The sequence below is a fragment of the Spea bombifrons genome, chromosome 12 (genome assembly GCF_027358695.1).
Source record: "Spea bombifrons isolate aSpeBom1 chromosome 12, aSpeBom1.2.pri, whole genome shotgun sequence".
In the NCBI taxonomy this organism is placed as follows: domain Eukaryota; kingdom Metazoa; phylum Chordata; class Amphibia; order Anura; family Pelobatidae; genus Spea; species Spea bombifrons.
The window spans coordinates 7,292,522-7,318,574 of NC_071098.1; the positions used below are offsets into that span (position 1 = coordinate 7,292,522).

General features: G+C 43.5%; 1 protein-coding gene across 3 annotated transcripts; it reads left to right on the forward strand.

Annotated features, from left to right (window-relative positions):
• The first annotated feature begins 916 nt into the window (after window positions 1-916).
• On the forward strand, window positions 917-24,356 carry PER3 (period circadian regulator 3). 3 transcript variants are annotated; one of them, XM_053452025.1, is made up of 22 exons: window positions 917-1,076; window positions 7,253-7,804; window positions 8,065-8,216; window positions 8,458-8,573; window positions 8,890-9,091; window positions 9,451-9,499; window positions 11,640-11,782; window positions 12,026-12,104; window positions 12,226-12,332; window positions 12,756-12,912; window positions 13,112-13,217; window positions 14,610-14,738; window positions 15,011-15,137; window positions 15,554-15,698; window positions 16,107-16,219; window positions 18,854-19,057; window positions 20,001-20,258; window positions 20,620-21,365; window positions 21,925-22,117; window positions 22,862-23,039; window positions 23,321-23,471; window positions 23,757-24,356. In XM_053452025.1, exons 2-22 carry the CDS (start codon window positions 7,512-7,514, stop codon window positions 23,916-23,918), a joined length of 3,810 nt encoding a protein of 1,269 aa, XP_053308000.1. In that variant the 5' UTR covers window positions 917-1,076; window positions 7,253-7,511; the 3' UTR covers window positions 23,919-24,356. The 3 variants fall into 3 exon arrangements, with proteins under 3 accessions (XP_053308000.1, XP_053308002.1, XP_053308001.1); XM_053452027.1 differs by having other exon boundaries at window positions 18,872-19,057; XM_053452026.1 differs by having other exon boundaries at window positions 8,890-9,079.
• The last annotated feature ends 1,697 nt before the right edge of the window (window positions 24,357-26,053 follow it).

Consider the following 26,053-nt stretch of genomic DNA (forward strand, 5'->3'; position numbering starts at 1 on the left):
CCCAAAGGGGGATATGCAAGCCCTTCCTTTCCTCCCAGGCAAAAGCCTAAGCAGGACCACATCCCCTATTGTCCACCTCAAAGAAAGGACCCATGACGTCTTCATGGTGAGGTAATGGTGAGCACAGCGCCCCCCCAAAAAAAGCGTGGCTTCTGCAGTAAAAATACATTTCACACACGCAAAAAACATCTACAAATAGTGCCCATGAGCAGCACTATTCCTAGAAATAATTACCCTTTACTACCAACCACAGGCCAGAGGTGTAGGGAAAAGTGTAGCATTGATGTATTCATGTCACTGCAGGACACCTCTAGCTTGGCCCAGGCCATAATTTTGACACAGAGCCCATACGGCTGGCTGGTCTGTGGAGGCTGTGGTAGACCGCCTTGGGAGAGATTCTTCCCGCGCTGCAGTAAGCGCCACAGTTACCAGAACCATCACCTGCTCAGAAAAACCACCACCAGGGCTGTCAAAGGGGCAGACGCCACAAAAACGTGAAAGACGCACGCAGCTACCACAAGCATTAACGTGCTTATACTGGCTGCTTTTGGTGCACTGCATTGTGGGGATTATAGTCCGCGGCTGCCGGCGTATCAGAGGATTTAGGCCTCCCTGAAATGAGAATTTTCTGGGCGCAGGAAGTGTTAATACTGAGAGAAAGCGAGCGGCTGGCTGCTGACTGCGATGGAAACAAACTGAGGAGGTTGGGTAAACAGGGATGGGCGTGACTTTGCCATTACCCCGCCCCCTCCAGAAGACCTGATCTAGGCCTTAATGTAACGTGCACAGCCAGGTGATAGCGCTCGAGTCTCTCGGATGCAGCACCAATGGTCGGATTTCACAATACATCTCAGCCCCGCCCCGACCAATGGAAAGGCGGAGGGCTTGCAGAGCCTGCCAATGGGATTCAGCGGGTGTGGTCCTGTCACGTTGCACGGTGAATGTGTGTTGTGTGTGAATTTCAAGGCGGCCGCTGAGAATATGGGGAGTCAGTCGGGATTCGGAGTGTGAACGGCAGCTTGTCTTCTCCGCGTCTGGTAACGGCTTCATGAACTCCGCGGGGACCTGGCAGTCGGGTAAGGGCGCCTCGCATATACCCTACTTGTACCTTTGTGTGGGCACCTCATCTGCCCTGCACCCTCCGATCTACCCCGGTAGTATCCATGTACTGCCCCGCTTTGAATGGGGACTTCATCTGCCTTGTATCCACGTACCCCTGTATTTATTCCCATCAGTACAGAATCCACCTACCCTGATAATGATATCTACCCTCTCACCCTACCCTGATCATTATATATGTACCCCCCTCTAACTGCCCTGATGATTATATACGTACCCCCCTCTAACTGCCCTGGTCATTATATATGTACCCCCCTCTAACTGCCCTGGTCATTATATATGTACCCCCCTCTAACTGCCCTGGTCATTATATATGTACCCCCCTCTAACTGCCCTGGTCATTATATATGTACCCCCCTCTTACTGCCCTGGTCATTATATATGTACCCCCCTCTAACTGCCCTGATCATTATATATGTACCCCCCTCTAACTGCCCTGATCATTATATATGTACCCCCCTCTAACTGCCCTGATGATGATGTATGTACCCCACTCCGCACTGCCCTGTATCTGCCTTCCTCAGTATGGGCATCATCTGCGCTGCTCCCCTTCCACTTACCCCAGCAGGGGCATCTCATGTGTATACTGCACCCCCTGTAATTGTGTGGGAACCGTACCCCTCTTATATATAAGCAATTTAAATGCGTCTCCCCCTTACCCCAGTATTATAACCTTAATCATAACAGATTCCGCAGCGCTGTACACAGCCAGAAGGTGTCCGCTGGGTGTAAAGCATTCATTGGTGGGCAGTAATTGCCCTCGCCCTACTGTAGATACCCCGCTGCTGGTGTCCCTGCAATTTCATTCATACGCGTTGTCGATACTGCTCCTAGTGACTGTAGAAGTTAATACCCAGGGGCAGCGTGTGCGCTGTGAATATACCCCGTACCCCACCCAGTGGGCAAATCATGTGTGAAATACCCCTAATCTACCCCCTGCATTATATTTGTGGCAACTGTATGATAATCTGTGTATTACTTCTTCTTTTGCGTGTTATGCACATGAAACATGCTAAATCCTGCATCATATGTTCTGTGTGGTTTATGTGTGAACACGTATGTGTATTTAATGGTGCAGAGAATACTAAATGACTTGTTGCCCCCCCCCTCTTAACATGTTCCCTGTGAATGGCATGTTTTTGGCGTGGCTTTGGTGAATAGACCCAGCCGGTGGCTATAAGGCTTCGGCTTTAGAGACTTATGTGCTGCCCGTGTGCTCCTCGCTGCGGATCAATGAGGACGTCAGTGGCTCCCTGCCTCATGTGGCCGGCATGGAGGAGACACATGACAACATGCCTCGCAGCCCGTGTATTACCCCCCCACCCTGGGCTCTCTGTAAAAGAGACTCCTGAGGATGTCATTCTCCTTACTTTAAATGTCGCCTGTTTCCCCATTCCTGTTCTATTTAATAACTCATCAGCCTTATATTTGCACGGCTTCCTGAAATAGTAGTAGCTACATGGCTTGACCTCACAGAGTGTTTGGTACTTGTGTATAAGGTGCTGGTTTCTTTGAGTATTAGCTGCGGGCATTAAGGTGTTTTGCGGTTTCTTTGAGGTTGGGGCTCCTAGGTGAGGAAGTTGTTTAGCTGTTTTAATATTTCCGTAGGTCCCAGAGTCTATAGAGTCGTGCTGCTTGGCGCGGCGGGGTCTTTAGAGCCCCCGGCACGGTGGCAGACGGTGCCAAACACATGTTACATACAGGCACTTTGCTCAGGGCCAATGGGAATGGCTGTGTGCAGCTCGCGCTGCTGATTGGCTGGCCAGCAGTCAGTAACTCTCCAGCTTTGCAGTTCACGTGAATCAGACATGCTTTTCCAGAGAGCACACGCTTTGTACACGGCAGACGAGGCAAGCGATCCGCATCAGCACTTTCCACACGGCGCTAATCACTGATATCCTCCAGCACAAGAAAACCCCAAATTACTTAAATTACCCGTAAAACCTCTTAATAGACAAAAATAATAGTTATGATAGTTGGAAAAAAAAAAATCTTAATTTCCTTAGTGATTAATGTGTAATTTTTTTTTTTTTGAGGGGAATAAAATAAAGTTGCATTAATTTCTGAGCCAAGTAGAATTTGTTAGTAGATAAGAACCGTCCGGCGGTTGGTCTTGGATTCAGCAGCCGTACGCCCATCCCCTGCATGTTTAAATTCCCTTACTGTATTAGCCCTTACCACTTCTGCTGGGAAGCTGTTCCACTTATCTACTACTCTCAGTAAAGTAAAACTGCTGATTTTAAATGTAATATCTTAATAGGCGCAGAGGCCCTTTATCACTCCCAGCACTCCTTTATCACTCCCATCACTCCCTGTTGTGGTCTCTGATTTAAGTTTAAAAGGCTAATTGATCGTTAGAAACCTTTTTGCAATTATGTTACCACTAGAAATTTCCTTGTTTCCATGGAAACAGCTGAGTGACCCCAAACTAGTAATTCATCAGTTTGAGACGAGGGGGTGCGAGTGGCTGTAGGGCTCGACGGCCGCTGAAATGTATATTAGGCAAATTGTAATTGGTGACACGGCAGAAGGCGCCGCACATTGTATGTTCTTCATACCGGGTTACTGACGCCCGGGGGTTTTTAAGCCCAAATTCCATGTGTTTCACTTATCGTGTACACACGTCAGTGGGGGGGCCACATCCGGACGGGGCAGGTGGCAGCCGCTTCTCGGGGCAGCTGGCAGCCGCTTCTCTGACTAGCTTCTTATAGGTGCTTGGATCGTTTGTTGTTTTTGAGCGTGAGGCGCTCATCAGAAGATTTAAATCTCATCAGGCAGGTTTACTGCCCCGATGGTAACAGTGGGGCTCCTCGCTAGCGCCCCCTGCTGGATCTGTGAGAGAATGCAGGGCGCCCATCCCATCTTCTCCTAACATCTTTGCCTTACTACGGAGATGAGTTGAACTTTATCAATTTAATCACTTTTTATTTTAATTTTCAACTTAACAAGGATCCCTCTAGATTGTAAACTCTTGTGAGCCGGACCCTCTCTACCTAATGTATCTATTTCTTAGTCTGTCTACTCCATTTGAATGTATGGACTGTAAGACACGCTATGGAATCTGTTGGCGCTATATAAAGAAAATATAGTAGTAATCTCTTGTTAAACCCCCGCTATTGTGCTGGACGGTCCTAAAATCCCGTGGTCTGTAGCTTTGATGCTCCTGTTGGTCTCCTGCCCCGTTCAGTCACTAGACCCAGAACCACCTTTTGTTGTAGGTTGCTCATTGGGGTTCCTCCGTTGTGTCCCAGAGACGGGACGCGTTGATGAGCGATGGGTCTATGGGTGGTACGGATGCCTCAAGTCCTTTGTGCCGTTGGTCACAGCGAGCTCGTGGTGGGGTTTTTGTGGCCATCTACAAGGGCTTCGTCAGCGGGTGGCCTGATCCGTTCTTAGTAATAGATTTCTGAGTCATAGAAGGAGACTGCTCCCCCTTATCTGCTGGGGGCTGTTACAGCGGGTCGTTCCTGACCTGTGACTTGGCTGGGTAGAACGGTGTGTTAGCTGGCAGCAGATCGGCATTTCCCGGCTATCTGTTCCGATGGCGGGTTGCGTAACGCCGTACCGTACACACCCCGTGGCGCTGAACACTCTGTCCCGCTCTGTTTACTGCTCTTTCGCCACACTTTTGTTATTAAATGCCAAGCAGGTACTGGAGCACGTGGCGAGGCGTGCTGCGGAACAGAGAACAGGTAGAACATTTTATCATAAACAAAAAAACCTGGTACAATAACCTCGAAACCCTGTTACCTAACTAGCCAGGGGTGATAATAAACAGCGTACAGGTAGGGCAGGTATGTGTCCGGTAAAAACACTTTACGAGGCGTTCTACATATCTGTGTATAATATATATAAATGTCTGTTTATCTCTCTGATGGATATAAAAGAGCAACTAGCAGTTCCATTTAAAGGAGCTCTGACCCAAATTCGCCGAGAGCCATGCCCGGCATCCAGGAGTATGCGTGTTCAAAATGTATAAACTCTATCGGGTGTCCGGGGTTGAGTATAATAACCCCCCCAGCACTGTATACAGTAGTATAACCACCCCCCCCAGCACTGAATGTCATTTGGCATTTACAAAAACCCAGTTTTATCTCCTTTTGTTCCAACAATCTTTATCTGGAGGCTGCTGTCAGTAATGTGATATTTCGGATGGCTTTCCCAAACACCACACCGAGCTGATGCTTTACGGCAATGCTAATGAAGTCCGCTCCTCTCTAGATTCTCATTAGTCAGAGTGTCTGACTGGGTAATTAAGACTGAGCCAGTCCAATGTTTTCCACATTCGGTATAAGTATTCAGGGTGCAAGTTCCACTTTAAGTTTGACCAATGATTTTGGGAATCCCATGGTCAAGAACAATAACAGCCGCATTATTATTTATTTTTTAATATGGTGCCAACGCTCTCCGCAGCGCTTCTTACACTCCATACCTTCCAAAACCAGAACTGGCAGACTAAGACAAACCAACACATTTAGGTAAAGAGGGCTCGGCTGGCAAGCTTACAATCTAGAGAAGTAGCGACGCTGATTCACGCGGATAAGAAACATGACTCTTGTGCCGGAGCGCACTATGTACCGGGTGTAGGACTCACGTGGACTAGAATGTGAGTGTCGGCAGAAAGTGTACTGTATGAGTTGGCTCGCTGACAATTGTACAGTATGTTCAGACATTGGGTGCGGCTGACGAAGCTCGACGTGGCCGAAGCAACGAGCCAAGTACAGTAAGACGGGAGCCGCTCCGCAATCAGTAGCCGGATGAAGTCACGTCGTCCGATTGGCTCTTTTAGTGGCTATTTATTACGTTCCACAATTACTGTCCCGAAAGACCTTATTTCGTTTGGTGACGCACGCGGCATTATTCCACTTTTTTGATTATTCTAGACTTTTCATTATTTCGTTACACGCCATTGTTTTATTATTCTTATTTGCCGTCCGGTCCCGCGTATAGATGAGGAAAACTCGGTTGTAATGCTACACGCCGAGCAGAAAATTGCGGAAAATTGATGCCGAGATTGCCAAATACAGAAGCCGTGAATACCGGATGTCTTTGGATTCATTCTAGCCGCCCCATAATGTCCTAATTACAATCATTACGGTTCTCGTCGGGCTGTCTGGGGGCACATTTCTCATCGTATGCACAAACGTCACGGCAGCGGTAATGAGGAACATTATTAGAAATTACGCTTTACCTTAAAATGCTGAAAAGCCCGTGTGTTCTGTGAATGAGCCGAGTCCTTTGTGTTATGTAACGTCTCGGAGGTGGTGATGGGTAGACATCTGAAGACTCGTTACGCAGGCTTTGATGAACTGAAAGGACGTGGGGGGGGTTACTTGGTTAAAATGCGGAGTAGTCTAATTATAACGATGCATAATTTTACTTTGTGAATGCCGGAGAGGTGAATAACCCAGCGCTGCCATCGTTTCCGCATCTTCTGCGAAGAGTTTGATGGAGAAGAGTCGGTCTTCTCTGTTGATGTTGGTCCAGGAGAAGCGTTGGTTCTCAGGGGACTCTCTTGTACCAAAGCAGAGATTTATCCGCTAACGGGAGAACTTGTTCCAAATCCTTGATTTCAGTGATGCCGGTATTGGGGGGGGGGTCTGGGGTCGGCTGGAGGGAATTTGGATGTGGAGGTATTTCTCCTTTAAGGTGTTTAAATAAAAATAGGTCACAGATTTATGAGCTACTAAGCTTCACCAGCCTGATATGTTCTTGGTGTGAGCCGATTTGCAAGTTTTTAAATGAAACTCATCCAAGCTGTCCCAAAAAAAGGCCAAACCTACAAAATTCTTTAATACCAAACTCATGTTTTTGAACACGTTGTGGGGGGGGGGGGCAGGAAGGACCTGTGATCGAGGCATAAGGTGGCGAAGTTGTTGGTCGGCCAGAGTTCTTGCGTGTTGAAACCGTGATATGGAATGACTCGGAATGCCCGGTGCACACGCTACATGTAGTCTCACAACCTTTTATTTTAAAAAGGTAAATGTCATCAGAAGTTGTAGTCCTTCCGCATCCTATGAAAAGATCTTCTAAGAGCTCTTACAGTCCGAGGAGACCATGCCATTTGCTTGTTAATCTTCGTTGTGTTTTATAGCACCTAATTATACGTTTGGAATATTTTGTCTTACTCCAGGTAGGAGCTGCTGACCTGTTTTTACACCACAAATCGCAGTTTAAAAGCACATGTGTGAAAAGGATAAAAACAAATGTCACACATGTGGAAAATCCCAATTCATAAACTGATAAAGCCCAGCCATCGTTGTCAAGGAGTAACGCGCCGCGTAAATGTGCACAACTGAACAGCGATAATCTACAAGCGTTATTTAGTGCGGCCCCGTCAGCACTTGGGGGCCATGGTAAGTAGCCTGTCGTCTTTATAACAATTCACAACGATGACGGCGGAACCTCAAAACGAGGACTTGATCCAGAATGAGGAGTGGTCTGCGGCTACGCGGTCCGAAGCGGAGAGCCCCCCAGAAAAGACTTTTGGCTGTGAAGCTATGGGGGAGCAGAACCAGGAGGACATGGAGCTGCACTCCAGCGTGTCTAATGGCAACGAGTCGAGTGGGCATGACTGCAATGGACACGAGTCCAGTGGAACCGATTCCCACCTTAACGAGCCCAGCAGGAGATCAAACTGTACTTTCAGGAGACCAAGCAAATCAACCGGAAGCAGCAACAACAGGTAAGCAGTAGCACCAGAATTCCTATCAAGATGTATAGATCAACTATGCTTCCCCCGTATACGTGCAGAACAAATTGGTCTAATTAGCTAACTCGTAAAGCTATATTCATGATGTAGGTGGCACTTTGAACGAGATCTGCTTGATTGCCCTCAGCAGAATGCATGGGTTAAGTTTGCTTGTAGGATTCTTTTTGTATAAGAACTTTTGTTCTATAATTTCCAATTAAGAAAGTGTTTTTTGTTTTGTTTTTTTTGTACAGTGAACAAATGGAAAGAGTTCGTTCTCACAAGGAGCTGATGAGTATGGTGCAGGAGATGAAGCGGCGCCTGCCTTCCGAGAAGATGAGTCGCAGCAAACCAAGCACCGTAGATGCTCTGAACTACGCGCTGAAGTGTGTCCGGCAGGTCCAAGGTGAGCCACCCGCTCTCCACGGAGAACCTAGAACTCCCAATTTATATGCCTTTTGCCTATAATAAATAAGTGTTTATGGCCGGGGCGATTTAGTAGAATTGTCTCAGGCATGTGTGGTTAAAATTGTGCGGAATTCCAATATTTTCCTATTCCGGTCTCTGGTTTTCTTTTTTTTTCTTTTCTCAGTTTAATTTTTTACGTATGTAGATTTTGTAATAAATCATTTCTTCTCATTCTTTAGCAAATAGCGCATTTTTCCAGGTCCTCGGGGACAACGGGACATCTCGAGTGGATTCATCGGTACACACGATCGAAGATTTAGAAACCATTACATCTGAACACCCACCGAAGAACACGGTATGAATAAAAAAAAAAATACCATTTACTAGTTTTAACCGATTGAGTGATGCGTGATCAGCTAATCTGCTTAACTCCGCCATTTAATATCTACGGTACTGAGACTGGTTAGCGTTTCATACGTATTCTTTAAACCCATACCTTGGCAGGGGTAGGTAACAGTTCTCTAGTTGTATTTGAACTCTAACTCTCCTGCAGCATAGTCGCTGTCTGGGGTGATGGCCTGATGTGGGTCACCTTGTGGGTTTAGTTTTATTTTGAAACTTTCGTAACATAAAAGTAACCAAATCTTCGTCGTTTCGACTTCAACTTTCAGGATACGTTTGTGATTGTGTTTTCTCTGACAACCGGAAAAATGGTTTACATCTCCGAGCAAGCGGCTTACATCTTAAACTGCAAGAAGAAACTGCTGGATTCCTCGAGATTTGTAGAACTTCTAGCTCCTCAGGACGTCAGCGTCTTCTACAAACACACGACTCAGTCTCACCTGCTGCCCTGGAATATAGGTACAGAGACAGGTAATCATAAAAGGATGGGTCCTCGCGTCTCCTTTATTTGCAGTATGCAGGTCTTCGGTCCGGTGTACGTGACCGTAGTGTAGACCTGTAAGGAGTAACTCTTGGGCTTGAGATCAAAAGTCAATCTTGATTTAAAGGGCTACTCTCAATATGTGTTCACTGAATCTCAGGACTTGGTTTTAGGAGAAGCTGCAGCGCAGTTCCTCCATAGTCTGATGCTTCACTAGAAAGCCCTGGGGTTGGATGGACAGCAACTTAAAATTGTGCTCAGATCTTCAGGGATCCTGGGACTGTATAGGACAGTCATTGTCCTACACATTGTTTCCGTTGACAAATAATGTATATTTTTATTTTTGCAGCATCGATGTATGAATATACGCAAGTGAAATCCTTTTTCTGCAGGATAAGGTAAGCTTTTAAAAGCATAAAATAACAGTATCAGTACATTGCCTGGAAAGCTTACTGTATGCACTTTGGGAGCTCTGGACCCCGTTGCCTGTGTCTCTATTGAGTTGGGTGTTTTATTCTCCTTGTGCCTGTGCGTGCGTTTGCAGATACCCCCAGCTATAGTTTTACTGTTTTCAGTAGGGTGGCAGTTCTAGGGGGAAGGCAGCCCCTCCGGCGCAGCACTGCTCCATGGGCCGCTTGGAAAGACCAGAGATCTCCCCTGTAACTGGCCCGTACCCACTGTGGACCGCTGTACCTAGCTGGCACGGCCTCCATTGTGAACTCACTCCACTTCTGGGGCAGTTTCCGGCCAAGATACGCCACCAGTAAGAAGGCAAACATTTCTCTATGAAATCCGCCCAAGAGACGGGAATGCTGAAGCCTTCCTACATCACTGAGCTCTGATTTTAGGTCCCCCCTTATAGATCTTCATTAGTCAGATGGGGACATAAAAACTGCGTTTCACACAGAGCAATAGGCTGAGCACACATCAGGGGGACGCAAACAATTGGACCCCAATTCCTGATAAAATGATGGCTGAGATTCTCCCTGTGCCTCTGTATGAGGACCACAGTCAGGGGTATACAACGTATGCAGATCTTAATCCACACGGCATTAATTAAATGGAGATGTGTATTTTGTTACATACTGAGCCAGGGAAGGAATCCTCGTGTAAATCCCGAGCTGCAGCGTTTCAGTGCTTGGCTTATGTAATACTTGATATTTTATGATGTAATTTTGTGGTGCGTTCACCGCTATTCATTATTATACCAGTACGTGTAGAGGTGGAACCGTACTCTTTTCCCTTTGTTTAAGGAATGGTTTACTGTACTGAGTACTTTAATATGCATTCCTTAAATATATATTAAGTAGTACTTAACTTCGGGAGAAGCTGCAGCTGCCTTCCTCCTCCCTGGTCCAACAATTATCATCACTGGTTGGCTGCTTCAAGCAGCCAATCAGTGGTAGGAAAGCAATCTCATAAGTAAGTATATAATGCACAGAAAATAGCTAGGGGAGCAGGCAAAGGGACTCGAGAATCCCCCATGCATTTGCAAGGAGCACACCATGAAAATGTAGAGACCCCCCCCTACTCATTTTTAATGTGCGGATGTGCTGGGGGGTCCCTTTCATAGTGCTCTTGTCTTTTAATAGCATTTCTTAAATATCTGGGACCGTTTTTGTGTTGCTAATCCTTTCCTTAATTAAAAAAAAAGTGCATAAAAGATCCAGAACGAGGATAAGCGGGAATATAATGTTTTTTTTGTCTGTTGTGTGTGTGATTAAGTAACGATCAGGTTTCTGTCTGTCTGATGCAGTTAAACGATCCTGAAAGGATTAGAGTAACCTGTGTCTTCATCCCACTTCACATGCTTCCCCACGATCACAATGCTGAAAATCCTTATTTAATATTCTTAGTTTTTTCTTTTCATTATTTATTTTTTTTCTACGCTCCAAATGTCAACACCGCAGCGGTGGAAAGGCTAAAGAGCCCCACGGGGCGGCCTGCCATTCATGCTGCGCTGACTTTCTCTCTCTCCGTTTCAAGCGTTTAAAACTCTTTCAAAAGGATATATTCCAATTGCGTTTCCTGAATTTAAAACCTGCTTGTATTATTTAAATACCCCAGGCTTCCTGCCTGCCGCCCTGCTAGGAGGGCGACTTTACTCCATGACCGGTTTTCACTGAATGTTAATGCATGCAAGGATCTCGCTGTGCCGGGTGCGCCAACTCTTCCACCGAGTAACTAGAAATTGTCCGTACGATGGATTCTCGACTGATTCGCTTCAGGTTGCCAGCGTCTAATGGCTTCCAAGATCAGTTGCACATGCATGGTTGCCAGTTGTCTTGGTGACTGGCCGAGATGAAAGTGTGGCTGTTGAGACTGTTGGTAGCTATGGTCAGAGTAAAACGCCCAAGACCCTTGCCCAACTTTTCCGTTTTTTTCAGACTTGCGCTCTCCCAGACTCCATTTCTATTCCATTTCTGTGTTTGTGAATACATAGTGCAGGGCGTAGAAACACTCTGATGGTATCCTGTTCATTGGCAGCTCTGTGTGACTGCATAGAATTAATGGTTTGATTTTCTGTTTTTTTTCTAGGGGTGGTAAAGATCGGGACCATGAACTCCGCTATAATCCTTATAGGATGACGCCCTATTCGGTCAGGGTGCGAACCTCTCCCGATGTCGAACCAGAGCCGTGTTGTCTTGCGTTGGTAGAAAAGATTCATTCGGGATATGAAGGTAAAATCAGCCTGTTGGACGTCAGTGGTGGGTGACAAAGAAATCTGTATTTTGTATTAACATTTCTTGTTAAACTGAAGCCTAATTGTCAGATCTAGCTATCATGTCGAAGTCCACGTCTAAACCTCAGTCACCCGCCAAAGTCTAGTCTTCACATAGCAGGAGCTTGGTTTCGTTTCTTGATTGTTATTTTTCTCTTATTTACTCTTTTTTGTTTGTTTGTTTTTCACTCTAACTTTTCAGCTCCCAGAATTCCTCTAGACAAAAGAATCTTCACAACAACTCACACGCCAGGCTGCGTGTTTCTTGAAGTAGATGATAGGTACGAGAATCTGAATATATATATAGCGTGTAGCTTTTTAGGTTGTGCGCTCCTTTCTGTGTATTTTTTGTAATATTCAGTATTGTCACAACGTATGCTTTGCTTTTTCACCTGATTTCAGGGCCGTCCCGTTACTGGGTTGCCTGCCCCAGGACTTGGTCGGAACCTCCGTTTTGATGTATATACACCCCGAGGATCGTCCTTTGATGCTGGCCATGCACAGGAAAAGTAAGACCCCCAAGATATTTTCCCTTCTGCGTTCGAATAGTCGATTAATTTATAGATTGTGTTGACGTGTAAGCGTTTGTTGCTTGGCCGAGGTTATCTATTTTCCAGCCGTGTGCAAACAAACAGCTATGGATTCTTTTTCTTTACATAACTGATTCAAAAAAGATGTTTTCGCTTGATTTAAAGGAAATACCTGGATCATCTTCTGTAAACATGTTTATTACACGCCATAACGAAAACACATAGGCCTTCATATAAGAAGATTTGGGCAGCAAAGCTCACGTTCATAATTTTCTTTGCAGTCTATACATACTTGTTGTACTTGGATATCACTCGCTTTCAAAATAGCAAAGTTGTGGTACGTTCGCTCTGGAATACTTCATACAATAGGATTTATTGTGCTTTTTTTCCGTTTTTTCGTAGTCCTGAAGTACGCCGGGCAGCCGCCGTTTGAACACTCGCCAATCAGATTCTGCACGCAGAACGGGGACTACATCACGCTCGATACCAGCTGGTCCAGCTTCGTCAACCCTTGGAGCAGGAAGGTGGCTTTCATCATCGGGCGCCATAAAGTCAGAACGTACGTTATTAGCTGTTCGTTCGACGGGGCACCTGAGTTTTTGGGGGAATGAATGATTTAAAGTGATACATTTAGCAGATTTTTGTATGATATATTTTAGTCTTTAATTCCCTGCTGGCTTTAAGGTCTTGCGTTCCGTAGAAGAATATCTACACGCTGCTTCATTTTAAACTGAAGTTTTTGCTTCTGCTTCTCACAGGGGTCCTCTGAACGAAGATGTGTTTGCTGCTCGAAGCCGGGAAATTATCAATGTGGACAAAGAGATTAAAGAGCTCCAGGGGCAGATCTACAAGGTTCTTCTACAGGTGAGGGATACAAACGGAAATGTTACTTATACTGTTAAGAAAGACCTCTATCTAACTGACATGACGACCATGTAATCTCCCACTCAATCTAAACTCTACGGTATCGTGATATGAATCTCGTTCTTAATTTGATTCGAACGTGCTTTGACCACGAGCAGCTGAAACGTGGAGGAACTCGCCACCTCTGACTGTTGCGGTATCTTCAGAACATCATTAATGATCCATTGACGGTTTTAATGAGCTTGGCAGGGGCTGAGCTGCAGAGCGCGGTCTAGGATGAACGAGTTGGTTAGTCTGATCGGAGATAACATCGGGATTATTGGTCAGTTGTGAGTTACGGATCAATTTAAAGGGCAAGACTTTAGTACGTTGCATGAGATGCTCATACGCTGTGCTTCTGCTCGGCAATTTAAAACCAAGATGTTAATGAAACGTCCTTGTTTTATATTTGGATTGAACGATCTCTATCCTGTTGACAAAGGAGCTAAAATATGGTAACAGTTTCTTGAGCCGCATTAGCATTTCATTGTTTCCCGGCCCCTTGATGTTTTTACTTTGGGGCCTTAACATTGATACAAATGAAATCCTACATACATAAAATATGCTGAGACCGTCCTGTTTAATAAAGACGTTTTCCTGTTTTATTCGAACGGGAAAACCATTGAGGATTTATTTAGGCCACCATAATTTTGTGAGGTAGGTTTTGAAAGCTATTTCGCTTTCTTTTTCTCCCCCCCCTCCGCCATTGTGAAAGATAATTTGCTTTCTATGAGAAAGAATGGAACATTACATCACTACTATACAGCACAGACCTGCTAAAAAATCTTTTGTTCAATGGGATGCCATAGAAATATGTAGCGGTCATTGACCAACGCACAGCCATTGCTGGCTGATTCATCCGTCACATGGCTTTTTCACTGCAGCTTCCCTGCCTCTTCTGGAAGTTACGGGCGAGAATTTTTTATTTTTTTTAAATCTTCACTAAATTCAGCGGTTACAGAAAAAAGGGCCATCTACATCCTTTTAATTGTTTACTCTGTTAATTCCTTGCGCGACCAGAAAAAAAAATTCCCAATGGATAATGACATCATCGATTCAACATGACAAATGTACTGCAAATCCCTACTTTAGCCAATAAGCCCTCTTGTAGTTTTTATATTATCTGTATGAATGATGCCTAAATATAGTGTTTAGCCTGCATGTATATTTAAATTAGACTTTCTCAGAAGCCACGTTTTAGTGTTATATACTTTATTTCTGCAGGATAGCTGTAGGATAGAATATATGCTATTACGGTTTATAATATACGTAATAATATATGTTTAATATCTTAGTCTTTTGCGTCGGTATCACTCAAAAATTTGTATTTTTTATTTTTATTTATTTTTTTAGCCCGTTCATAACAACGGATCCAGCGGATACGGCAGCCTGGGCAGCAATGGATCTTACGAACATTATATAAGCATAGCTTCTTCCAGCGATTCCAATGGAAACTGCGTGGACGAGACCCACAAGGAACTGGTAATCTCAGCCTTCGGTTATTTCTTACTATGAACATTGAGTAGATCATACCTGTTCCTGCTAATTGCTCTTATTTAAATAAAAGGTTTATTTTCAAGAAAATGCTAGTCTGTTTCCCCCCCCCATTTTTACATATATTAGTATCATTATATATTAATAAATTAAAAATAATATATTTGGTTTAACTAGTGAAATGTTTTGTCACTTTCTAAATGACTGCTTACACGCTTATGAATTAATTTCCCTTTTTTTTGGCTTTTGTTTTGTTGTAGATGACGTTAAAACAAGTCTGTACAGACATCAATCGCATCAAGAATCTGGGGCAACAAGTGTATATAGATACGAGAAGCAAACTGGTCCAGAAGAAGCGAGATGTGTTGGACAAGGATGTGCAGAAAGGTGAGGAGATCGTTGGGTCGCTTGCGTTTTCATCAGTTAGGTTAACTTTAAACAAGTTTTCTCGTGCTTAAAAGGTTACCGGAAATAACAGTTACAGGAAAATGCTACATTGGTTGGTTTAAAAAGGAAAAAAAAGAAATTTTCTCCTAATGGAAGCAGAGATGTTGGTCTTGTTTCTGCTTCTTGGGAAGTATTGACATGAAGAAGAAGAATGATGGATTAAGAGTTGTGCCCTTCTAGACTCTCCCTTCACCACCCTTAAGATCTAACCGTTCTGAAATCCCCTTTCAGATCACACGACCCATCTGTGTCTTTTGCGCTTGTTCTGGATTCATTTCAGTTGATGACTTCAGATGTTATTTCTAGACTTGATCAGCAAACTTAACAAAGTGTTTTTTTTTCTTCTTCTTAAACAGTAAAGCCAAATACAAATATCTTCTTGAGACCGCATCAGGAAAATGCAGCCGTTGAAGGACAGGCTGCCTCGTCTTGCGATGCATCGAGAAAGGGGCAACACTTACCCTCATACCAGCAGATCAACTGCGTGGACAGTATTATCAGGTGACGCATTGTTTGGTGATATCCGAGAATTTCCCCCAAAAAGCCCATTGTACTACAGAAAGGCAAAATATTCTTACTTCTACGTTAACATAGCCGCGTAAATTACACTCCCTACTCCATTCCACGTAAATTACACTCCCTACTCCATATCCGTCGTAACACTTTGACTTGCTCTCTAATAACATCAGATGATTCGCCAGAAAATTACAAATATACCAGGTTTTACAGCCTAAAATATTGGAAGGCTAAAGCACTTTTTGTGTGTTAAGCTTAGAAATGAACGATAATAGTTCACCACGTTTTAATTATATTTTCGCTGATCAAACTCCAGAAGCTAATGTATTCAAACTCATTGTTAGAAGTCTTCTTCGGGTGTTTCAGAACGTTAACGTGGTCTTGGTTCTCTAGGTATCTGGAGAGCTACAACATCCCAGCATTGAAGAGAAAATGTGAATCCTCAACAAACACCACGTCGTCTTCATCAGAAGATGACAAGCAGGGTCATCAGGAACCAAATGAAGGTAACAGATGAATTACAGTGTGCCAGTTTAAACAGAATAAGTCACTGCGTTATTTAAAGGGGCAGCTAATACATTGATGTTTAAACTAGAATAATGGAATATTTAATGCGCACATCTCACCATGTCTCCAGGCATTATGAGAATCCAGATTTTATAGAAGGATAGTTACCTACAACAGAGCTGAAAAAAAAGACCCATGAACAGGGAGTGGTGTTACATTTAATAATGAAAGAAAATAACGGTATCCATGGTCCAGAGATCAACAAAACCAAAAAAACTCCCGAGTGAGACCACAGGACCGTGTGCTTACGGACCACGTCCACAGCAGGTTCTGAGATGGTTCAGATACTTGTCTTGTGTCACATGGTGGCCACACTCCGGACATCTGAGATTCAGTCCAGTTCTGATCCTCTGATTACCTCTACCCTGAATGGTTTTATTGATCCCTGGATCTTTATGTTCGCGTGTTTTATTACTTTTGTGTCGTTGTTGTTTGTATAGCACAATGCATTGGTTACTCTTTTCCTACTCAAAGGGTTAAACGTGACAGTCCTATTAAAAAGCTGCCTAAAACCCATTTGTACATCTCATTAGATGACTCGATGTTGCCAGTCACACTCAGTATAGGTAGCCAGCATGCCATCCTAACTTGCCAACTTTATCCCTTTCCTTTACCCTGCAATCCGGCAAATGGAAACCAGTGGAGAAAAATATTACAAGCTGCCGGTGACCTGCCTCCTTAGGTCTCCCTTTTGTTATGATTACTTTTTTTCCTTAAGTACATCCCCATTGACTTGTTGACATCTTGTAAATGTTGGACAAATATTGCCCTTTTTAGATTATCTTTGCCTGTGCTTTTTTTGTATATGTGCATGTTTAAAGGGACAGTTTAGTGCCCCATACCCACTAATGTAGAATACTTAGTTTGTAAGTACTTTAACCCCTTAAAGACAAAGGGCGGTCCCAAAACCCTTTGAAAACAATGCATTTTGAGCATTTTGTCATTAAGGGGTTAAGATGTTTTTTTCAGCCTCTAGGAAAACAATAAAGAACGTATTTCAAGGAGAAGCTGCAGCTCCAGAGCTACAGCACATTGCCCCTCCCCCAATGTTTTTTTTGGGGGGGAGGTGCACTTTTTGGCTGCTTGAAGCCGTCAATCAGTGGCAGGAAACCAGTAGGAAGCTCTTTCTGCGTATGCATGTGGCCCTCTGGGGCTTTCACGTGTGCCAGTCCTGGAGCTGGCTAGCAGCGGACATACAGCTTTGTCTAGGCAAAGCCGGGGGATGGAGAAAAGGACATTTTTGACCCCTTGAGTGCCAGAGAGGTGTGCAAATTGGTTTCTCTGCCCTTTGATCTACAAACGATTCACTGAGCATTGTATGGTTAGTCCTTATTTATGAAGCTATCATTTATTGTTGATCAGTGTTTCTGAGATACCAGGCGTTGCACGGTTGTAAGTTTCTTGTTCATTCGTTATTGTCGTGCCTTGCTGTTTGTTTGTGTGAATGGTAAATGAGGTGTTCTGCAGATTAAACGCGATGACCGTGTTCCTCCGCACATTTGATAACGTCTTCCCGTTTCTGTAAAAGTTTGCCCTGCACGCTGTATACACATTGCCCCAGTTTCGAGGGCAGGAAGATTATCATTATGTACGAGAAAACGGACCGTCGTAGCGATGGCTTTCATCTGACTTTAATATCCAGACAACAGCGTGAAAAGTACGGACGCCGTTCATTGGCATTATGTTACCATAGGATTAGTCTCAGAATGAAGCTTCTTAAAAGCCTTCATAGAAGGAAGCTCCTCGGAGCTGTTTGAAGATCAGTATGATGAGGACATCATGATGATGATGAGGCGTTTTTGGTCTTCTAGATATATTTTGCTATTGCTGCAATGCTCTTTGTATTTCTCCTCATCGCACTTTAAACATCAGGTAGTGTGAATGCCCGGCATTCTTTGAAGAGCCGCTGACAGCCATGCCGATGGTCCAGCCAGCTGCCGAATGGGCATCTTCTGATCTTCTGCAGTTTAAAGTGCCATTGGGATGGAATTAAAGAGTTGGAAGAATCAGATTTGGAAATTTTTAAAGTACCTGCTTTTGTTTAATATCAAAAGTTTTTTTTTTTCGGTCATAAATACTCCATTAAAGGGCAACTGTCACATCTAGATAACCATAACTGAGTGTAGCTCACGAAACTGCATGCCAGTCGTGTTATTATTCTTTATACAATAATTAAGGTTTTTTTATGTCCAGCCCGGTCATTCCGTGTAAAGGACCCTCACTTTCCGTGTAGGAAATTGTCCTTTTATCATGACGGACTCTATCTGTGCCTCAAGTCATAGTCTTACAGAGAGAGTGTATGATTAGGAACTATCGCAAAGATCCTAGGGTGGGACGAGGCAACAGCGAGATGGCGGTTCCAGCGCAGCAGAACAGCGATCAGTGTCATGTTTATACTTGAAAAGATTATCTGGAACGTGACAGTTGCCCTTGAATCCAAGCATCACGGTGCCCCTTTAAATACAAAGCCTGGGTCCGTTTTTGACTTATGGAGTTTTCTAAAATCAAAAAGCTGACTGTCACAACTTGCCTTCACACTCGGTGTCATCGCATTTGTCTTGTATCGTTGCAAGATGTTCCTGTGTTAACAGCACCCATCTCCACGAGCCAGTTATCTGCTGAGTCGATGGTAACCACAGATGCTCAGACAACAGCCGCCGTGGTTGGAGCGCCGTTGACAGATCTGACCCTTTCCATCAAGGCCATGAGCGTGGTTTCTGTCACCAGCCAGTGTAGCTACAGCAGTACAATTGTGCATGTTCCACAACCCGAGTCAGGTATCTCATTAGCTTCCATTCCTTTAGAATTTTATGATCACGCAGACAAACTGTCTTTTTTTTTTTTTTTTTTTTTCTTTCCCCCCTCTCCACGTTAACTTTTGGTTATATCAATTGAACAAGGGTTATATCAATTGAACAATATCATCTATCAGGTGATATTTTTCCTAACCCAGTAAAACCCCAAATGAAATACTTTTTTGCTGCAATGTGGGGAAAGAATAAAAATGAACTGTGTGCACTCTCCTCCTCCTTAATAAGGTGAAAAAAAACATTTAGCAAACATCCTAGACTGCGCACAGTTCATTTTTATTTTGTCTTGTGATTTTTTTTTTGATTGATTGATCCTCTGATCACTCTACCTGTTGCACCTCAACCAGAGATATTTCACTTTTTTTTTTTTTTTTTTTTTTTTTTGCTGGTGTGCACCTACTGATCTTTTTTTTCTTGTTTATGGCGAATGAACTAGACAAGTAAATAAACCTGTCTAATGACCTCGGTGGAACCTGTCAGCTTATTGAGTCTGACTGTTAAGCTTAGATTGGTTACAATAACCATCAATGGCATGAATTTCACTATTTTTGTATTTTTTTTTTTATTCCAATCATCCAAAATAAAAAACTCAAACACAGAGTTGTAATCCATACTGATTTTTTTTATGGGTTCATACGAATTGATTTTTCTAATAAACTCTTATATATTGTTAATACATTTTATGTATATATATATAGATATATTTTTTAATGAATGATGAACACGCAGTATGGATCTGCTGGAGTGGAGATCAATTTCTTTCCCTTTCCACCATCGCCATTTTTTCCTTTTTTTGTTTTTCACTTTCTTTTCAGATTATAAGTGTATGATAGGCTAGGTGTACTTTGTGCGTTCCGCTGTACTTTGTAGCATTGTGAACATGTCCCACTCTCTTCTTGTGTTCATTCAGAGGTCACAGCCATAGAAGATGCTACGGGTGGAAGCGAACAAATTGAAATGAGGTCCTCCCAAGCCCCGGGGTCCTCCGTAGCACCCGAGGAATTTAAGCAGGTTGGTTTAACAAAGGAGGTTTTATCCGCTCACACTCAGAAAGAGGAGCAGAATTATGTGGATCGGTTTCGGCAGAGGATCCTTCAGTCTCCATACAGCAGCTACCTCCAGCAAGACAGTAGAAGCAAAGTTTGTTCTCATGAACAAGGTGTTGAAGGTACTTTGACGCACTTTACATTTTTCTGCTTTCTGTCACCGTTATTATTCCAGAAGCTCATACAGCAATAATACATATACGCCATGTTCTATTAGGAGTATTTACGCTATGCATCACCATATGTACAGCACCATATTTGAAATTTGAATCACGCATTGCTATTGTATTGCGGTTGTCATGGGGTCTTTTTGCTCTACAAGCTCAAGCCCATGCTATCCCACGGTTTTGTCGAGCATCCCTTAATGAAGAATTAATTTAATGTTAGTTTGGTTCACCTTTTGCAGCCTATCACTAATATTTACAATCGCAGAATACATGGGCTTGGTTGTTTTTCTAAAGCCGTGGGTTTTTCTTTTTGTAGGTGAGCATTCTTCACATCAGACTACGCCAGCTGCCTTGAAGAAAGGCAAGAAACATGGGAAACATAAACGTCAGAAACCCATGGAATCCTCAGACAGTAACGGTTCTCACCCTAATTTGCCTCCACGTCTGAGAAGACAAGGCCAACTTCCACAGTCTTGGCCACCATCTGAAGTATCTCATCCAAGCCCCTCAAACATGGCTTTTCCACCTCCAGTGATGATACCCATCCAGCCCGCATATCCCATGCCTGGGTTCCCTCTTCCACACATGAGCTCAGCCAATGGAAATTTCCCCACCTCTTCCATGGCACCTGAATGTCCGCCACAACCATCAATGCCCTACAACATACAGCCGTTCCCTGGATTTCAGTCTCCGTACATGGGTACACTCATGGCAGTAATTCTCCCCAACTACAACGTGTACCCGCAAATGAACCCACAGATACCTCAACCTTTCTTTCCACCTCAGTATACCTGTCCAACTTCATACCCGTATACCGGAATGCCTGCCACGGCTCAAAGCATGCCGTCGCAAATTCCCACGGACTTTATGGACCCAACCTCTCGAGCCTCGTCTCCCATGTCAGCTGAGGGACAGCAGGAGGTTCAAAGTGAAGATCCACGGCTGTTCAGTAACTCCAGGAGCAGCTCGCCGCTGCAGTTAGTCCTTCTTCAGGAAGAGCTGCCAAAACCTGTAGAAGCTCCAGAGGGAACCAAGGCAGAAAGCCAAGTGGATATTAAATGTGTAAGATTTCTAGTATCTTTATTGTTAGTCTAGTGTCCCCTACAGAAGTATCAGTGACAAGAAAGTGCTCCCATTGGAATCAGTGGAAATTCTTTACGCATGCGCACTGGTTTAGACCGGTGGAATGCATCTTCTACAGGGCATTTAGCTGGGGGGAGGGGCAAGTGCATTTCGGGGGATTTTTGAGAATCTCCCTGTGTAATTTGCAAAAAACTTTAAAGGGACAATGCACCCTTAACATGTGTCCCTTTAACAGCCCCCAAGGACGTCTTGAGCCAGGTGTGGTATCTTATTTTAGCAAGGCTCTTTAAGTTATTTAACTTTTTGTTTTCTAGACTGATTTTGGTTTCTTCACCCCTAAATTATGTAGACCTAGCTTCGGATATCCGTAAAGCAGCTTGATTCTCCATTACCTTTTGAAAGCCTCTGTGAAAATAACACTGCTGTCACCGGTGCCCTGCAGGAGGCATCGTTATTTAAAGCTTCCCTAAATAACGTGGCTGATTATGCGTTCTGAGCGGGCTCGATCTTTACCCCATATGCTCTTTTCTCTCTGCAGGCGGACGCTGCCGAGGACAGCGGCAACAACGACAGCCACTCTGCCTCCAGCGAACTCTTTGATCTATTACTCCAGGAGGACTCGCAATCTGGCACCGGATCCGCAGCCTCCGGAAGCGGATCGGCCAATTCCAGCTCGTTGGGCTCTGGGTCCAACGGTTCTACCTCAAACGGGACTTCTGGAAGTGGAATAGGTAAGAACGTCCTTTAGTGAGGGAGTAGGCATTCATTATCATGGCCAAATAATGCTCAAACAATGGACAAAAATAAAATCAAAGTAATTAACTGTATACCAGGACTGCTTAGTGCCGGGACGGATTTTCCTAATCCAAGACAATCAAATCATGAAACATTTTGGATGGGTGAGTGGGAGACTTTCCATAATTACGATTAGGCTGACGGGACGTTCATGACTTTTCACACCATGACCGGTACACATAACGTTAAATACCTACTTAGCCAGCCGTATTTGTCAGTCCTTGTATACGTAGAATTATTTTTTTTGGTTATTTATAATCATCAGAATCTGATAACAAGATTCATATTTCAGACTTTTAAAATTCTGATTATATTGCATTTTTTTCCCTAATGTTTTCTCATAGCAGCTGCATTTTCTTTTCTTTTTTTTTGTTAACCATTGTTTGGGTATTTTACTAAAGTGATAATGTTTCTAATATGTTTTACAGGTAACTTTTCTGTGCTTTCCTCCACTTTATCTTGTCCAGAGTGACCCTGACATTTTAATCAAGTTATATCTTTTGTTTGGTTTGTATTCGCAAAAGGGTGGTATTCGTTTTTAGAAGCAACACAGAGCAGTTTATATTTAATTTGTTGTGTGAATGCCTATTTTTCATTCGGTCAATCTGCAAGATGTAGCCAGATTTTGGGTCTCGGGGTCGTTTAATTTATTTGCTTTCTTTTCTTTTGACACATTAAAGGGAGTAGTAACAGCAGCAAGTATTTTGCTAGCAAGTCCTCTGATACCTCCAAGAAGGGGCATAAGCGACCGGAGGTGGTGGAAACTGATGATTTCCCCAAGGCGGCAGGAGACTCCATCTGGACGATGATAGAACGTACACCTACACCTATTATGATGACCTACCAGGTACCTGAGAGGTAAGACATGGACATGCTATCTTTTAGCCTTGGGGCTAGCCCTCTGTTTTATTTGGCCATTCTAGCTCATGAAGCCCTGCCCTTCATGGACATGGATGAATAAGATGTGCTTTAGATGCTTCATAAACCTTTTGTTCACTGGTTGCCCAAGGGACAAGCTGCTACTGGCTGGCTATCCCCTCTAGTGCTTGCCCAGCGTACAGGTTGCATGTCCAGTTAATCACACTGTTTTTTGTTTTTTTCTAATGCACAATATGTTAATTTAATCTCCCCCCCCCCAGAGATAAAGAGACCCTGTTGAAGGAAGACTTAGAAAAACTGGCCGCCATGCGGAACAAACAGCCCTGGTTTACGGAAGAGCAGAAAGAGGAGCTTGCAGAAGTACATTCGTGGATTCGGAATCGGACAATCCCGCAAGAAATAGACACACAAGTAAATATAATTCATTTTTTATGTGTATTTAAAATTGTCAGCAAAGACATGCTTTGTAAAGCAAATGAAAAAACTCTGTAGATTTTCTGCGTATGAAAACGTAATCCAATCTCTGTTCCAATATGGCGACGTTTGTATGTCCAATGCCTAACATCTCAGCCAAGCTCCATATTTTAATAGCTACCTGGGCTGGCGCGTTAGTTTCTTGATGGATCTCAGAGTCGCTTTATGTGCCAAGCCGAGTGACAACACGGTGATTTAAAATCCTCTCTTTATGACCCGCAGGGATGTGTCGCGTGCGTGAATATCGCAGCATCGAACAAGGAGACAGAAGAGGCAACCGAAAGCCCTGCGGAGATCTACACCAAGGCAGATGAACAAGAACAGCACCAAGAACAGTGCCGGAGCAGCCCCAGCCAGGGGGACTCTGCTAACTCGGAAACATAACGCTCCTTGTAAATACTTTTTTCTATGACATTTTGCAAACCTTATTTAAACTCATTCACGGCACAAAGACTTCTGAGGATTTACCAACTTTCTAGAATCCTTTTTGATCTGTTGAAGAATCCCAATCGTTTTCGAAAGACTGTGACTAGATGCAGCCGAAAATTTACGTCGCTGGTCAGTTGGTGTCGACCAAATGCGGCGATTTACATTTCCCACTGGAGCTCCTCAGTGTTCCTTGGAGAATGCCCTCATAAGTTCTGTGAACGTCAGGATACCGGAGATGTTTTCCACGATCCATCTACCGTAGTTGGTTTCTTTGTGCACCTTACTGTCAAACATGCTATATGTGTAAATATCACCCACATCACACAAGTGATAGGAAACCCGTTTATATAACATTCTGTTTTTGTAAATCTGCCTGATAAAATATTGTGTAGAAATTAACTTATATGTCGTCCTTTTTTTTTTCTTATGAAATTGTATGTGGATACCTGGTAAAATGTCGCCGTCCCCCACCTGAGACCCAAGTGATTTCCGGCTAACAGGAAAATAATTTATATCTGCAAAAAAATACACATTACATACATTTGGGGCACAGATGTGCCCCAAAAAGTGGTGTCCAAGTAGCAAACCAAAGTTCCTGCTGATTGGACCCCCCGTTGCGTACTGCGGTGGTGAGACCGCTTACCAAACGTTACATCAAATCACTTAATGTACATAACCCCTTTACGTACATGAATGAAACCATGTCAAGAGTAAACTTGAGAAGATGCTTGTAGCACCCGGATAACCTTTAAATGCAAAACTCGACTCACAGAACTTGCATAATGACTCGATTCACTCACTCTTGACCGCTGATTCCTACACCAACTCAAATGGCACACTCTATTAACTCAATCAAGCAGAGCCAACACTGGAGGTGAGTATATTACCTGCGGGGAGATGTTTTTGGCCGAGCGTGACTCCTTGCAACATTTAGCTGGGGGTGAGAATAAGGGGTGAATGCATATGGGGCGTTCTGCAGCATCCCCATGTGTTTGCGAAAAAACACAAAGATTTTAAGGAGCCATGAGTGACAGAGCGTACATTTTAAGGAACAAATCCCTTATTGCCTGATCCTCCATCCCTGCATCCAGTACATCCCACTTAAAGTGACCGCAAACGGACTCTGACCCACGTGGGAATGAACACCTCGCATTTTTCTAATGTTTTTTTAATGTTTTACTGTAAATGTAAAAAAATACCTTTTTAAAGAACTATGTGCACACAGTATAAATATAATTGTTGTTTAAGACAGATATATATATATATATATATATATATATTTGGAACTCTTTAACAACAAACATATATAGTGCTTTTCATTATTGCCAACACCTTATGACCGGGTTAGGTGATTTCATGTTAGAAGGGGGTTTGCCAAGTGAGACTCCTGTGTCTGGCTAGAAATATATTGACTTGTATGGGACTGTTTTAGGGACATGGGCGTGCTATAGGAAACTGGTCCTTTTCGAAGCCTTACTAAAAGTCATTGCAACAATTGGAATGGATATATGCCCGCACGTAGAGGGACAATATGAGCCGCCTCGGCTCCTTGAGTGTCTCTTTTAAAATGCGGTGCAGTCCCACTGATTCAGCTCCTCGAATGGGTGAATGAATGTACCAACAAATAAGTGAGTGAATGTATTGTATTTAAGGGGCAGAGGTGGCACACAGAGGCTGTTTAGGGGGCAGCGATGGCACAGGCAGCCTTATAACAGTCCTCTTCTTGAGTAGAATGAGTCACGCAAAATTTGCATGTTTCATTAATAATTATTTGAGACAAATAAGAAAAGTGCAAATATATTAACACTATGATAGTATTTTATGATTGACCAATTAATCTGTTGTTTTATTAAATGACAAGTCCGTTTCATTATCATTCAAGCATTTATTGAGAATATAATACTTTTTGCGTTACAGCAAATGTTAATTTTATGGAGCTTTTCAGTTCCAACGAGCCTTGAAATACTGATTTGGAATTACTTGCTTTTGATTTTAAATCATATTTTCTTTTGAATGTCACCGCGCACAAACATTAATGCTCCAAGCGATATTTCGGTTGTAGAATAGGGCCGTAAAAGGGGGAATCCAAT